Consider the following 16,698-nt stretch of genomic DNA (forward strand, 5'->3'; position numbering starts at 1 on the left):
CTCGCTTTTCATTTTATTCTGGCGCACCTTCCTTGGATTCTTCCACGTGCGCCCAACGGCACCGCCCAGAGAACGAACTAGATGCGTTGGGCGGGGCGTGCAGCTGCTGGGGAAATCAGCTAGCCTCAGCCTGACCCAGCCTGGCCCAGGGCTGCGCTCCCAAGCACCGCACCAGCGAGCTTTGCACGCACTGCTCCCAGCGCCTCTAGCGGAGGTCCCTGGAAGGCTGACTCTCAAGGCCACAGTGGCAGGGACTGAGTCAGTAGGGAACAGGCTGTGCCATGAGGTCAGTGAGGACCTGCCTCTCCCCAGGCCGGTCGCTAGTCCTGGCGGTGCTCCTGGTTGACTCTCTTGGCAAGGATTTACATTTTCACCCTGAGTGGGGCTTTGACTCCTATGAAATCACCATTCCCAAGAAGCTGAGCTTCCGTGGAAGGGAGCAGAGAACGGCCAGGCACGTGTCCTACCTCCTGAAGGTAAAAGGCAGGAACCGTGTTGTTCATCTGTGGCCCAAGAGGTTTCTGTTGCCTCGGAATTTGCAGGTTTTCTCCTTCACAGAACAGGGGAGACTCTTAGAAGATCACCCTTATATACCCAGTGACTGCAACTATATGGGCTTGGTTGAAGGAAATCCGGATTCTCAAGCTACGATAAGTACATGCATGGGAGGTCTCCGGGGCATCCTGAAAATTGATGCCAATCATTACCAAATCGAGCCCCGCAAGGCTTCTTCCCAGTTTGAGCACGTGGTATATCTCCTGGAGAAAGAGGAGGAATTTCCCTCTGATTTCTGTGGCTTAACTAATGATGAAACAGTAGAGCAGATGGCCCAGCATGAGAACATGGCTCCGATACTGGAATTTACTAAGTTGTATATGCACCAAAAGTACTTGGAATTAGCCCTGGTCTTTGATAACAGTAGGTATTTATATTTGAACTCCAATCTTACTCAAATCATAAATGATGCCATTCTTCTGACTTCAATTGCAGACTCTTACTTTCAAGATGTCCGTATGAGAATACAGCTATTAGCTGTTGAAGTATGGACAGACAGAGACAAAATAAGACTTAATTTTGGACAGCTATCACAAGTTTTAGGCCAGTTTGTGCAGTACAGGTCACGTGACCTACGTGTTCGGATTCCAGCAGATTGGGCACACCTGTATGTTCACAAAAAGTTTAAGGATGCACTTGCTCATCACTGGGGAAGTGTATGTAGTATGATGCCTTCTGGATCTACAAGTTCTGTGCTAGATAGAAACATCCTTGGCCCTGCCACTTGGACTGCTCATGTTCTGGGCCATAGTGTGGGAATGACCCATGATTATGAATACTGCCAGTGTAAGGGTAGGCATAGTTGTATCATGGGCACTGGACGAACTGGGTTTAGTAATTGTAGTTATGCCGAATTTTATTCACATGTAAATTCAGGATTAAACTGTCTAAATAATCTCCCAGGCCTAGGCTATGTGGTTAAGAGATGTGGAAACAAAATTGTGGAAGAGAATGAGGAATGTGATTGTGGTTCAGGAGAGGAGTGTGAAGAAGATGGGTGTTGTCAACCAGATTGTAAATTCAAAGAAGGAGCCAACTGTAGCACTGGACTTTGCTGTCATAAATGTCAGTTTCGTCCATCTGGATACATGTGTCGGGTGGAAGAAAATGAATGTGACCTTGCAGAGTACTGCAATGGGACCTCAGCTTTCTGTCCAAGTGATACTTATAAGCAGGATGGAACCCCTTGCAAGTACAGGTCCCGTTGTGTCAGAAAGGGCTGCCAATCCAGGACTATGCAGTGCCAAAACATTTTTGGGGCTGATGCTTTGGGGGCTCCTCATCAGTGCTATGATGCAGTTAATGTAATAGGTGATCAATATGGGAACTGTGGTATTTTAGGAGTTCGTGAGTATAAAAAGTGTCCCAAAGAAAGATCCTTATGTGGCAGGCTACAGTGTATAAATGTCGAAACCCTCCCTGATATGCCAGATCACACCATCCTAATATCCACTCATCTGCATAAAGAAAATCTCATGTGCTGGGGCATTGGCTATCATCTAGCCATGGTACCTATGGGGTTACGTGACCTGGGTGTGATAAATGATGGTACCTCCTGTGGTAAGGAGCGGGTATGTTTTAATAGAAATTGTGTGAATAGCTCAATCCTGAATTTTGACTGTTTCCCTGAGAAGTGCAACCGCCGAGGAGTTTGCAACAGCAACAGAAACTGCCACTGCATGTATGGCTGGGCCCCTCCGCTCTGTGAGGAGGTAGGATATGGAGGAAGCATCGACAGTGGGCCTCCAGGACCACTAAGGAAAAACATGCCCATCTCTCTTCAGGTTGTGATTCTTATATTAATGCGCCTTATTTTCTTAATTATCTCAGTGATTGTTGTGTTTTACAGGAAAAATCATAGGAATCTAATCCAAAGAGAAAGAAATACCACCCTTTAACCCTGTTGTAGAACAAGGCAGAAATAGAAAAAAACACCAGAAAAGTAATCAGGCAATTGACACTCTACTTTTATTACACATGGTCATAAATTGAACAAGCTTCTCATTTATCCAAACCAATCTTCATTCCTCTTTCAATTTATCTTAACTTTTTGAGGTTTTGATAAGGAAATAAATGGTATTCTTCATTTGGAATCAAATCAATGCATTTTCTTTTCCTATTTGACTTTCCCTTTAGTGTCTGTTCACGTTTTGAATATCCTTAAAAGAATGCCCTGGGAGCTGTTCTGAACACTCGCATTGTGAGTTTCATAGAATTACAGTGGATATCAGGGCAAAATCCTGTCTCTCAGTTCCCAGCAAACAAAGCCATTGTCTCCCTTTCCCTCTGCCTCCCTCACTGTCATCAATAAAAATCATGTGTCTGTGCTCCACACTGATCTATAAATATTGATTGCCATATTATATATATATACATATATATAAAATGATACTTCAGAGAAGGCAATGGCACCCCACTCCAGTACTCTTGCCTGGAAAATCCCATGGGCAGAGGAGCCTGGTAGGCTGCAGTCCATGGGGTGGTTAAGAGTTGGACACGACTGAATGACTTGACTTTCACTTTTCACTTTCATGCATTGGAGAAGGAAATGGCAACCCACTCCAGTGTTCTTGCCTGGAGAATCCCAGGGATGGGGGAGCCTGGTGGGCTGCCATCTATGGGGTCACACAGAGTTGGACATGACTGAAGTGACTTAGCAGTAGCAAAGTGATAGTTTACAAGGGGAGTCCCTCAGTTAAGGATCTTCCTCTGTTACAGTGACTGTGCGGTTTGCTGTAGCTCTTTAGAAATCAGGTCTCTGACTCAGTGTTTGGGTTGGCCTCAGTTGGGTTGAGGGCTCTAATCTATCATAACTCCTGCATTGTACCACAGTCTACAAATGATGACAAGACCTGGAAGTATCCTGTGGGGAAGACCCTTAATGGAAGTCTGTGCTTTGGATTTCTGCTTGCAGGGACAAGACTTTTGTGAATGTGTGCTGGGGGACATCTGGCCTTAGGTTTGCCACACCACTAAAGAGAGCAGAGGGCAGTGAGGAACACCTTTCATCCCAAGTACACCCATGTCTGCCTCCAAGCACCCCTCTGCCTGGTGCTTTGGCTGGGAGGAGAGGAGGACTGAGTGGCCCCTTCAGAAGAGTCAGTGACCACCTCTTGGTCATCATCCCAGCCCATTGACAGCCGAAGTGTTTTGGTCTTGTTTGGGGCTGAACCCTCCTGCTGTTCCCTTAGCTTCCGTGGGGCTCATGCTTCCCTAGCCAGCACTGCAGGTCAACTATACCCCACTCCAGACTCTTCTTTTTTTAGCCACATAGTTCTGACTTAAGATGTCATGGGAGGTTCGTGGTAAAGAGTGAGCCCTGACTACTTGGGGATTCTTCTTTCTCAGGGGAGAAAGACCAAGATAACCCCATTCTTGTGATTATAATTTTTTAAGATTTATCAAGCTTGGCCATCAGAAAATGTCCTTAAAAAGCAAGCACTTCTAGTTATAGTTGCAATACTGGTAATGGTGGCTACCATTTATTGTGGCTTGACTGTGTGGCAGGCAATGTTCTTAGCACTTCATCAGTGTTAATGTGGATAGTCCTGAATATAGCTCTATGAGGCAGCAGTTTTCCAAAAAACAAATTGAGGGAAACAATGTTGATGTTTGGTTCAAACCAACACAATTTTGTAAAGCAATTACCTTTCAATTAAAAATAAATTAATTAATTTTAAAAAGAACTTTTAAAATATTACATAACAGATCTGTAATGACATTATCAAGAGAGCATTATATGACTATCAGGAAATTTAATTTAGCGAGAAGGATTTATTTAGAAACTCTAAGGATATTTTGTTGCTGTTGTTTTAATTGCTAAGTTGTATCTGACTTTGTGATTCCCATGGACTGTAATCCACCAGATTCCTCTGATCATGGAATTTCCCAGGCAAGAGGAGTAGGTTGCCATTTCCCTCCCCAGGGGATCTTCCCAACTCAGGGATTGAACCACATATCCACCATTGGCAGGTGTATTCTTTAGCACTACACCCTAGTAAATTAAAAAAAAATTTTTAATTGTGATATATCATATTAACCATTTTTCCTACCATATTGAGGAATAATTGACAAATATATTAACATATATTTATGTTGTACAATGTGATGATTTTATATGCATTAACATTTTAGAATAACTACCAAGATCAAATAATTAATACATCCATCATCTCACATAGTTAAATTGTTTTAAGGGAGTCTGAATGCCTACAAGCAACTCAGCAAATATCAGGTATAAAATACTGTATTATGAAGTATGTTTACCATACTATACATTAGATCTTCAGAACTTATCTTAATTATAACTGAAAGATTATACTCTTTGACTTATATCTACCCATTTTCCCCTCTACCCTGCCCCTGGCAACCACCATGCTATTTGGTTTATATGACTATGGTATTTTGTTTTGTTTCACAAATTAATCATACCATATAGTGCTTGTATATCTCTGTGTTTCTTTTCACCTAGCATAATGCCCTCTAGATTCAGTCATGTTTTTCCAAATGAAGAATTTCTCTTTCCAGTACTTTACTGTTGGTGTACAGAAACACAACTCTTTTTTAGAAGTATAAAATGTCCCAGTAAATACAAATAGGGATCCCAAGTGGCTAGGTGGTAAAGAATCCACCCCGAAATGCAGGAGACACAGGTTTGCTCCCTGGGTCAGGAAGATACGCTGGAGAAAGCAGTGGCAATCCACACCAGTATTCTTGCCCGGGGAAATCTCAAGGACAGAGGATTCTGGCGAGCTACAGTCCAAGGGGTCTCAAAAGAGTCTGACACGACTTAGCGACTAAACAACAACAACAAATACAAAGGAGAAAAACTCTGTGATTTGGGGTTAAGCAAAGATTGGTAAGACACTACACCAAAAGCATAAGCCATAATAGAAAAAAAATTTGAACTTCATTGAATTAAAAACTTTTATGTTTCAAAAAAACATTATGAGAAGGAAAATACAAATGACAGACTGGCAGAAAGTGTTTGCGAACCATTTATCTGATAAAACACTTCTATTTATAAAATATAAAGAATTATTTTAACTCAATGATAAGAAGCAACCCAGTTTTAAAGATCAGCAGAAGGCTTGGATAAAAACACATGAAAAGTTACTCAATATCATTAGTTATTGTTGTTGTTTAGTCACTAAGTCATTTCTGACTCGTTTGCAACCACATGGACTGTAGCCTGCCAGGCTCCTCTGTCCATGGGATTTATCAGGCAAGAATACTGGAGTGGGTTGCCATTTCCTTCTCCAGGGGATCTTCCTGATCCAAGGATCAAATCCATGTCTTCTGCATTGCAGATGCACTAGTTATTAGGAAAGTACAAATTAAAATCACACTAAGATATCACTTTACATCAACGAATGGGGTTATGCTTTTTAAAAAAGACAGACAATACCAGGTGTTGCTAAGAACGTGAGAAACCAGACCCTCATACATTTCTGGTTGGAATGTAAAATGATATATCCACTTTGGAAAACACTTTGACAGTTTCTTAAAAGTCAAATGTAGCCTTACCAAATGATCCAGTACCTCCACTCCTATGAATATCTTCAAGAGAAATGAAAATATAGGTTCACACAAGATTTGTTTGGGAATGTTCAAAGAAGCATTATTCGTAAGAGCCAAAAACTGTAAACAACTCAAATACCCATCAACTGATCAATGGATAAGCAAATACGGTATTTCTATACAAAGGAATTCCTCTCAGTAATAAAAAGCAACAAAATCTGATACACGTTAGAACATAAATGAACTTCAAAAACATTATGCTAAGGGAAAGAAGCCAGTTGTAATAGAATATATATTATCTTATTCAATTTATACAAAACATACAGAAAAGATTTATAGACAGAAAGCAGAGATTGCTTGAGGTTTGGGGAAGGAGTAGAAATTGACTGCAGAAGAATCAAATGAGGAGGGAAATTAAGGAGGTAAGGAAAATATTATAGAACTGGACTATGGTGATGGTTTTACAACTCTATGAATTTACTAAAAGTCATTGAATCATACATTTATAATGAATGAATTCTATTAAATGTAAATTTAAATTTAAAAAGAACCTATATATGAAAGCAACTTAAGTATCCAGCAACAGATATATAGATAAAGAGGATGTGGTATATATAATATGTATACATACATATAGATAGATAGAATGGAATATTGCTTAGCCATAAAAAATGAATATTTGACATTTGCATGTTCTGCTGAGGATTTAGGTGTCTGATAAAAGACTTACTTTCAGTTTCAGGTTCAGAGGATTGGCTGGAAAAATAAGCAATCTGCACTTTAGTAAGTAAGAAATAAGGAGGTTTATCATGTTAATAGTAAGTTATAGTATGAGGACAAGTAATATAGTAAGAGATACATATATACATTGCCAAACTGGGAAAACAATTCCCAAAGTAGTATTTGTTGCAATTGTTCAGTCGCTCAGTCGTGTCCAACTCTTTGTGACCGCCATGAACTGCAGCACACCAGGCTTCCCTGTCCTTCACCATCTCCCAGAGTTTTCTCAAACTCATGTCCATTGAGTCTGATGCCATCCAACCATCTTATCCTCTGTCATCCCCTTCTCCTCTTGCCCTCAATCTTTTCCAGCACCAGGGTCTTTTCCAATGAGTTAGCTCTTCGCATGAGGTGACCAAAGTATTGGAGCTTCAGCTTCAGCATCAGTCCTTCCAATGAATATTCAGGGTTGATTTCCTTTAGGATTGACTAGTTTGATCTCCTTGCTGTCCAAGGGACTCTCAAGAGTCTTCTCCAACACCACTTTGAAAGCATCAATTCTTCGGCACTCAGCCTTCTTTATGGTCAAATTCTCACATCCATATATGACTACTAGAAAAACTGTAGCTTTGACTATATGGACCTTTGTTGGCAAAGTGATGTCTCTGCTTTTAAATATATACTGTCTAGGTTTGTCATAGATTTTCTTCCAAGCAGTAAGCATCTTTTAATTTTGTGACTGCAGTTGCCATCCACAGTGATTTTGGAGCCCAAGAAAATAAAGTCTGTCACTGTTCCCATTTTTCCCCCATCTATTTGCCAAGAAGTGATGGACTAGATCCCATGATCTTAGTTTTTTGAATGATGAGTTTTAAGTCAGCTTTTTCAGTCTCCTCTTTTACCTTCATCAAGAGGTCTTTTAGTTCCTCTTCGCTTTCTGCCATTAGAGTGGTGTCATCTGCATATCTGAGTTTGTTGATATTTCTCCCAGCAATCTTGATTCCAGGTTGTGAGTCATCCTGCCTAGCATTTCACATGATTTACTCTACATATAAGTTAAAGAAGCAGGGTGATAATATACAGCCTTGACATACTCCTTTCTCAATTTTGAACCATGTCTGGTTCTAACTGTTGCTTCTTGACCTGCATACAGGTTTCTCAGGAGACAGGTAAGGTGGTCTGGTATTCTCATCTCTTTAAGAATTTTCCACAGTTGGTTGTGATCTATACAATCAAAGGCTTTAGCATAATCAATGAAGCAGAAGTAGATTTTTTTTTGGCACTCCCGTGCTTTTTCTATGATCCAACAGACGTTGGCAATTTGATCTCTGTTTCCTCTTCATTTTCTAAATCCAGTTTGTACATCTGAAAGTTCTCAGTTCCCTTACTGCTGACCCTGGGTTGAAGGACTTTCAGCATTACCTTGCTAGCATGTGAAACGAGCACAAATGTATGGCAGTTTGAACATCCTTTGGCATTGCTTTTCTTTGGGATTGAAATGAAAACTGATCTTTTCCATTCCTGTGGCTACTGCTGAGTTTTCCAAATTTGTTGACATATTAAGTGCAGCACTTTTAACAGTATCATCTTTTAGGATTTGAAATAGTTCAGCTAGAAATTCACTAGCTATATTCATAGCAATGCTTCCTAAGGCCCATTTGACTTCACACTCTAGGATGTCCAGTCGGTGAATGACCACACCAGAGTGGTTCCCCGGTCATTCATACCTTTTATGCATAGTTCTGTGTATTCTTGCCATGTCTTATTAATCTATTTTGCTTCTATTAGGTCTTTGCCATTTGTGTCCTTTATTATGCCCATCTTTGCATGAAATGTTTCCTTGATATCTCCAATTTTCTTAAAGAGATCTCTAGTCTTTCCCATTTTATTGTTTTCCTCTGTTTTTCTTTGCATTGTTCACCTAAGAAAGCTTTCTTATCTCTCCTTGCTATTCTCTCGAACTCGCCTGCTGTCTTGTTTCAGCTTCTCCCTTGTCCTTGGATGTGGGATATCTTTGTTTGTTTGTTTGTTTGTTTGTTTGTGGGTTCCAACACCCTCCTGTCGATGGTTGTTCAGCTAGTTGTGATTTTGGTGTTCTTGCAGGAGAAGATGACTGCACGATATATACACTATCATGTGTAAAATAGAGAGCTAGTGGGAGGCTGCTATATAAGATAAGGAGCCCAGCCTGGCACTCTGAAATGACCTGGAGTGGTGGGAAGGGAGGAGGGAGGGAAGCTCCAGAGAGAGGGCATATATACAAAATTATAGCTAATTTGTGTTGTACAGCAGAAACCAACACAGCATTGAAAGCAATTATGCTCCAATTAAAAACAAATAAATATACAAATATACAAAGAACTCATTCAAATCAACGTAAAAATAAACAACCCAATTAAAGGACAGGCAGAGGACTCAGATATTTTTACAGAGAAGACATAAGATGGCCAACAGACACAAGAAAAGATACTCAGCATCACTAATCATCAAGGAAATGCAAATCAAAACCACAATGAGATACCACCTTACACCTATCAGAATGGCCATCATAATAAGGACAACAAATAACAAGTACTGATGATGATGTGGAGAAAAGGGTACCCTTGTGCACTGTTGGTGGAATTGTAAATTGATACAATTGGAATTGTGAAAAACAATTCCTGTGAAAAACAGGGTGGAGCTTCCTCAAACTATTAAAAATTTAACCGCCATGTAATCCAGCAATTTCATTCTGGGTATACGTATATATATATATATATACATATATATATACATACATACCCCAAAAAGACAAAAACACTAATTCAAAAAGATATATAGATTCTAATGTTTATTGCAGCATCATTTATAATAGCCAAGATATGGAAGCAATCTAAGTATTCATCAGTAGGTGAATAGGAAAAAAGAAAGGATGTATATACATGTATACAGTGTAATATGACTCAGCCCCAAAAAGAATGAGATCGTGCCATTTGCAACAACATGGATAGATACAGAGGATATGCTAAGTGATATAAGTCAGATAGAGACAAATACCACATGATTTCTCTTGCACATGGAGTCTAAAAACCAAAACATGAGAACAAAACAAAGTTAAAATAGACCTATAGATACAAAGGACAAATGGGTAGTGGCCAGAAGGAAGGGAATGAGAGGTGGACAGAATAGGTGAAGGAAATTAAGAAGTATAAAGTTCCATTACATAAGTCACAGGGATACATTGTACAACATAAGGAATATTGTCTGTATTAATGTACTAACTTTTTACGGGGACAGATGGTTACTAGACTTATCGTGTGATCTTTTCATTATGTTTGTAAATGTCAAGTCATTATGTAGTGTACTTGAAAGTGACATAATATTGTACATCAACAATATTTTAGTTTTCTGAAAAGAACAATAGCATGGTATTGGCATATAAATAAGTAGGCAAGTGGGAGTGTATGGAGAACTCAGAAGTAGATCATAGTCTATAAAAATTGATATGTGATAATGACATATCAAATTGGTAAGAAAATATAATTTTGAAAAATAACCAATGCTGGCACAATTAGATATCTATTTATCTGGAAGGAAATAATGTGGGAGCTTTGCCTCTTCATACTCAAAAAGAAAAAAATTCTAAATGGATTTAAACCTTAAATATAAATTTTTTAATTTAAAAATTTTAAACTTTCAAGAATATTTAAGAAAGTATATCAATAATGGTAACTTAGGAACACATTTTTCAACTAACACTGGACACCCAGGAAATGTAAAGAATAAAAGGATGTATTTGATAACACTGGGCTTCACAGTTGGCTCAAGGGTAAAGAATCCATCTGCAATGCAGGAGACCTGGGTTCGATTTCTGGGTCAGGAAAATCCCCTAAAGAAAGGAATGGCTATGCACTCCAGTATATTCTTGCCTGGAAAATTCCATGGACAGAGGAGACTGGGCTACAGTCCATGGGGAGAGTCAGACACGACTTAGCCACTAAACAACAACAGTTTGATAATAATGAAGCCTTTTAAGTTTTCTTTTTGTTTAGTTCAGTTTTTTTTTTTTTTTTTTTGATGTGGACCATTTTTAAAGTCTTAATTGAATTTATTACAAAACTGCTTCTGTTTTATATTTTTTGATATTTTGGTTCTGAGGCATCTGGAATCTTATTTTCCCGACCAGAGATCAAACCTGCACCCCCTGCACTGGAAGGAGAAGTTTAAACCACTGGACCACCAGGAAAGTCCCCTTCCATTTATTCTACATGTTATATCTCTTTATTTGTTGAGAATTTTATTTTTTTGTACATAGACTTGGAATCTTCTGACCTTGATAAACTTAAAAATTAATACTAATAATTTTAAGATTTCTTAGAATTTTCTATATGTCTGTTTTCTGCAAACAGACAGTTTTATTTCATTTCCCACACTTTATTTCATTTTATTTCTCTTTGAAAGCATTAGTTACTCTGTCATGTCTGACTCTTTGCAACAGCCTGGACTGTAGCCTACTGGGCTCCTTTGTCCATGGAATTCTCCAGGCAAGAATACTGGAGTAGGTTGCCATTCCCTTCTCCAGGGGATCTTCCCAACCCAGGGATCAAATCCAAGTCTTCTGCATTGCAGGCAGATTCTTTACCATCTGAACCACCAGGGAACCCCTTTATTTCTCTTTATTTTTCCCCATTGGCTAAGGTCCCCAGAATAGTATTGAATAAATGTGATGATCGCAGACATTCTTACATTGTTCCCTGTCTTTGGTGGAAAGCTTGCAGCACTTTATCTTTAGCCATGGTATTACCTGTATGTTCTTCATAGGTACATTTTGTCAGATTGAAGAAGTTTATCTTATTCCTGGTTGTGGAGAGTAGCTTTCTAAAAGTATCAATGAGTTCTGGTGTTGTTGAATGCTTTTTCTTCATCTATTGAAATGATTTGTGTAACATTTTACTTCATTATGTTAATAGAGTGAATAATATTGATTAGTTTTCAAATGTTGAACAAACTTTGCAATTATGGATAAATCAGGCTTGTTCTGGATGTACTTATTATACCCCTCATATATGTCTGGATTTGATTTGTTAATAATTGTAGAGGATTTTTCATATGTGTGTTTGAGAAATAATTGTGTATAATGTTTTTTCTTATAGATGAGTTAGGAAGTTTCTTCCCTCTCTATTCTCAGAAATACTTTATGTAATATTTCTATCATTTCTTCCTTAAATAAATGGAAGAATTCAATAAGAAATCATCTGGGAATGGATTTCATTTTGTTTTAGGTTTTTATTTATTATGAATGCAACTTCTTTCATATACAGAGGAAAATTATTACTATATATTTCTCTGATCATTTTTGGTGAATTATATTTTTCAAGAGATTTGTCCATTTTATCTGTTGTTGCATTTATGGGCATAAAGTTTTTCATTGTAATTTTTATCCTTTTAATATATATAGAATCTATCACCTTTTAAATTCTTGATTAATTTGCTAGCTGTTTATCAGTTTTGTTCATCTTTTGATGAACCGAACTTTTGATTTTTTTTCTGTTGTTTATTTCTGATTTTATTGATTTCTGCTCTTTATTATCTCTTTTGCTACACTCTCTTTGTGTTTAACTTGACTTTTTCTATATTCTTTTGGACTTTTGACCCATCACAACTGTGAGATAATAAATAGTTTTGCTAAAGCTTTAGGTTTGTGGTAATTTGTTATGCAACAATAGGAAACGAAGCAAATAAAAAAGACCTTAGAGTGGTGACAAGTACTAGATGATGGGGAAGGGATGCCTATATGCTGAGTTGAATTGGGTCTGTTTCTTCCTCAGCTAATTAGTGTGGTCTATTAAGAGGAGAACTACACACAGATTTGGCACCATGTGGGTCCTGTGGAAGAATCAATCACATGATACAGAGTAGACAAGAACACCTGAAATTTGACATCACTCTCCTACTGCAAGAGTCAATAAAAGATTCATGGGAGTCTAAATATCTATTCTCTTTTTAGTAAGTTAATATGCAGAAACAAAAGAGATTGGGGAGAAAAGTCAAAGTTACCACAGGAAAACAGTTTACAGTTTCATCACGTGCGTTCGGTTGGAGAGAAGTAAATGCTTTCTTTTCACGGGCTAGTCCTGAACCTGGGAAGATGTCAGAGCTCTGGACTTTGAGGACATTTGCTGGGGTTGCTGATTAGTTATGTTTTCTGCAGCTTGAAACATGAGTAGCGTATCTTCATAGCCACTACATATCCTCCTACGTTTGCATTACTCAAAGCCAGAATTAAATAAACCCTAGAAGATCTGGGTATTTCTCTTTCCTCACTCACCTCAGGAAATGGCTGCTGACAGACTTCCCCGGTGGTTCAGTGGTAAAGAATCCATCTACAACACTGGAGAAGTGGAGATGTGGATTCTATCCCTGTGTCGGAAAGATACCCTGGAGGAGGAAATGGCAACCCACTTCAGTAATATTGCCCAGAAAACCCCATGGACAGAGGAACCTGGCTGGCTACAGTCCACAAGGTCTCAAAGAGTTGGATGTGACTGAGCAACTAAACACAAACAGCCCTCAGCAGAAGGCCTGGAGGAAGATTTACAGTGTACCTTTGCGGCTGCATCACAGAGTTCATTCCTTCTCAGTCTCCTCTCAGTCAAGGAGTTCAAAGTCTAAGAACAGGAAGAGAGGTCACAGATTCTACTTTAGTGACTCAATCAGGTCGCTGTTGCCTCAACCAAAGTTTTTCTAATTATTATGTAAATCAAACCATTTGAAGTAGTGCCTGCCTGCTTAGTCACTTCAGTCGTGTCTGACTTTTTTTGACTCTATGTCAGGAAGCATTTAACAGGAGGCTTCCTGTGTGCTGTTTTGGATCTGTCAGGAATTCTCTGTTCCTTATTAATTCCTGAATACTCAGGAATTAAGAGGAGAGGCAAGCCTCTCCTGGGGGCTGAGGAATCCAGGCATTTCCTTCATTAGTTTTTCTATACAGTGATAGGTACCCTCTTCCTTCCTTGTGAACCATATGGTAAAAGTGATTGTTTACAACTCTCTCTTTAATATGTATCGCCTATGTTTTGTAAGTCGGGAATTTTAATCTTTATCTTTGCTGAGAATAACTACCTTGTAAGACAGTATATATGCCCACACCATGTTGATTAAAACACCTTTGCTCCATCAGAGCTCTGGTCCCCGTGTCTCTCTCTCTCTCTCCCTCTCCCTCTCCCTCTCCCTCTCCCCCTCCCCCTCCCTCTCCCCCTCCCCCTCCCTCTCCCCCTCCCCCTCCCCTTCCCCTCCCCCTCTCCCTCTCCCTCTCCCTCTCTCTCTTTTTCAGGCTGATCCCCTGGAGTGCAGAGGCCCTCTGAGTTCACTTTCCTGCCTGGGCTTCTAAGACTCTCTCAAGAAGGTGCTCTGTGCCTTCACCCCATCGAGAGGGCGCCTAAGGCCTCGGTGAACAGAGCAAGCCCCGTGCAGCGGCTTTATTGGCTTTCTGTGTAAACCAAGGAATATCAGCCTCTTTCTCTCTCCTTTACTTTCTTATCGGTCAACTCCAGACCACCAGGTTCCAGTCCATTAAAGGACCTCAACAACCCTATAGATCTCCAGTAGCCCACCAGGCTCCTCTGTCCATAGGATTCTCAAGCAAGAATACTGGAGTGGTTTGCCATGCCCTCTTTTAGGGGATCTTCCCCACCCAGGAATCCAACCCACATCTCTTTTGTCTCCTGCATTAGCAGGCGGGTTCTTTACAACTAGCGCTACCTGGGAAGCAGGCTTCTTGTCTATTTCACTCCTAGAGACTGTATGATGATTAATCACCACCACATATCCCTGTCTCTCCAGGTAGTTACTCCCACCTTGTCTCTAGGGGGTTAAGTGCCTCCACCTGTCCTGTGTTCCTCCAGAATCCCATTATTCCCATCAACATCATGGACATTGGAAGCCAAATCTGTGCTAGCATCTCCCACCATCACCTCCAGCCTATGGACAATACAACCACAAGGCCTTGTTCTGGATACCAGTGCTCTTCTCATCCATGCATAACTTAATGCCTTGGTGGGAGGCAAAGAAACAGATAAATACTGCTACACAGACTTCTTGAGAGTTGGGACTGGGGAAGAGGGGCCACAGAAATAACAGAAGGATGCAGCTACTGTCAGATGCTCAGTACCAGAGCAGGGAAAGAGAGGGATAAACTGATTTCACTCTCTTCTCACTTTCCAGCCTCCCTCGGGTGCCTTCCATTGGCCAAACCTAACTGAGAGCCTGCAAACAAAGGAGTCCAGGGCATGCATCTGAAGGAGAGCAGACTTCAGTGACACAAAGCAGGACAGAGATGTGTGGAGAGCAAATGGTAGGGATGATGAGAGTAAAACAACAGAAGAATACCAGCTAATACATTAGTGGTGGTGGTAGTCACACAGTCGTGTCCAGCTCTTTGTGACCCCATGGACTGAAGCCTGCTAGGCTCCTCTGTCCATGGGATTCTCCAGGCAAGAATATTAGAGGAGGTTGCCATTCCCTTCTCCAGGAGCTAATACATTAGGTAGCACTAATATGGAGAAGGCAATGGCACCTCACTCCAGTACTCTTACCTGGAAAATCCCATGGATGGAAGAGCCTGGTAGGCTGCAGTCTATGGGGTTGCTCAGAGTTGGACACTACTGAGCAACTTCACTTTCACTTTTTGCTTTCATGCCTTGGAGAAGAAAATGGCAACCCACTCCAGTGTTCTTGCCTGGAGAATCCCAGGGACAGCAGAGCCTAGTGGGCTGCCGTCTCAGGGGTCGCAAAGAGTCAGACACGACTGAAGCGACTTAGCAGCAGCAGCAGCAGCAGCACTAATACACTTTCTAGGCATTGTTCTATAGATTTTACATGTGCTGGATGGGTTTAATCATCAGCAAATCCTGTAGGGTAGAACAAGTACTATCCCTGACTTAGCACTGAGAAGACTGAGTCTAAGTTCTCCCATCATCTGTGCTCACATTCAGAAAAGAAAATTCAGCATAAATCACTGAACCAGGAGTCAAGGTGTTAGAGTTTGCAATTGTCATTCCAACAGACATGTTAGAAAAGGCAAGCCATTTCTGGCTTTTCAGATTTGACCCTGAAGGGTCAGGTAGCATTGGGCCAGGGGCAGTCATGTTCAATTATGTGCTGAGGAGCATACAAAGAATGCCAAGCTAAGGGAAAAAGCAAAAAATGCCCCAAAGGAACCATAGACCATTGGATGACCCTGGAGTCAGTATCTGCATCAGCCACTAATGGCTTCTCATTTCCCCAGGGAGCCCACAAGGCCTGCTGCTACTGCTAAGTCACTTCAGTCGTATCCGACTCTGTGAGACCCCATAGACGGCAGCCCACCAGGCTCCGCCATCCCTGGGATTCTCCAGGCAAGAACACTGGAGTGGGTTGCCATTTCCTTCTCCAAGGCATGAAAGTGAAAAGTGAAAGTGAAGTCGCTCAGTCGTGTCCGACCCTCAGCGACCCCATGGACTGCAGCCTTCCAGGCTCCTCTGTCCATGGGATTTTCCAGGCAAGAGTACTGGAGTGGGGTGCCATTGCCTTCTCTGCCACAAGGCCTAGCCATGCTTTATTTGTGCAAGATACTATCTGTACTTTCAATAAGCCCACTTGAATTTGAACTGGCTGGAGATGATTTCTCCATCATAAACAAAACATCAACTGTACACAGTCTCCAATGAACTGTGACTGCAGAAGTCAAGTCTAATCCCTGCTTTGATTCTGCTATCTCTCTTATAAAATAAGGAGGAGGGAACAATGACCTCTAAATTCTCCTATGGCCTTGACATTCTGTAAGTCTTGTTCCTCTTCAATCACTTTGATCTTGGAAGTGCATATCCTAAAGTAACCAGTTGAACACCTTCTCTCTACTGTGCCAAGGCATTCCTAGGGCTATTT

At 40.5% G+C, this 16,698-nt stretch overlaps 1 protein-coding gene across 1 annotated transcript; it reads left to right on the forward strand.

The window, feature by feature from the left end:
- The first annotated feature begins 281 nt into the window (after window positions 1-281).
- On the forward strand, window positions 282-2,453 carry LOC113890298 (disintegrin and metalloproteinase domain-containing protein 30-like). Its single transcript, XM_027538236.1, has one exon. It carries the CDS (start codon window positions 282-284, stop codon window positions 2,451-2,453), a length of 2,172 nt encoding a protein of 723 aa, XP_027394037.1.
- Window positions 2,454-16,698: the final 14,245 nt, after the last annotated feature.

This window comes from Bos indicus x Bos taurus, chromosome 3, assembly GCF_003369695.1.
Source record: "Bos indicus x Bos taurus breed Angus x Brahman F1 hybrid chromosome 3, Bos_hybrid_MaternalHap_v2.0, whole genome shotgun sequence".
NCBI lineage: Eukaryota > Metazoa > Chordata > Mammalia > Artiodactyla > Bovidae > Bos > Bos indicus x Bos taurus.

Bases quoted from the DNA above. Each gene is read 5' to 3' on its own strand.
- LOC113890298 (XM_027538236.1), top strand. From the start codon at position 282: ATGAGGTCAGTGAGGACCTGCCTCTCCCCAGGCCGGTCGCTAGTCCTG.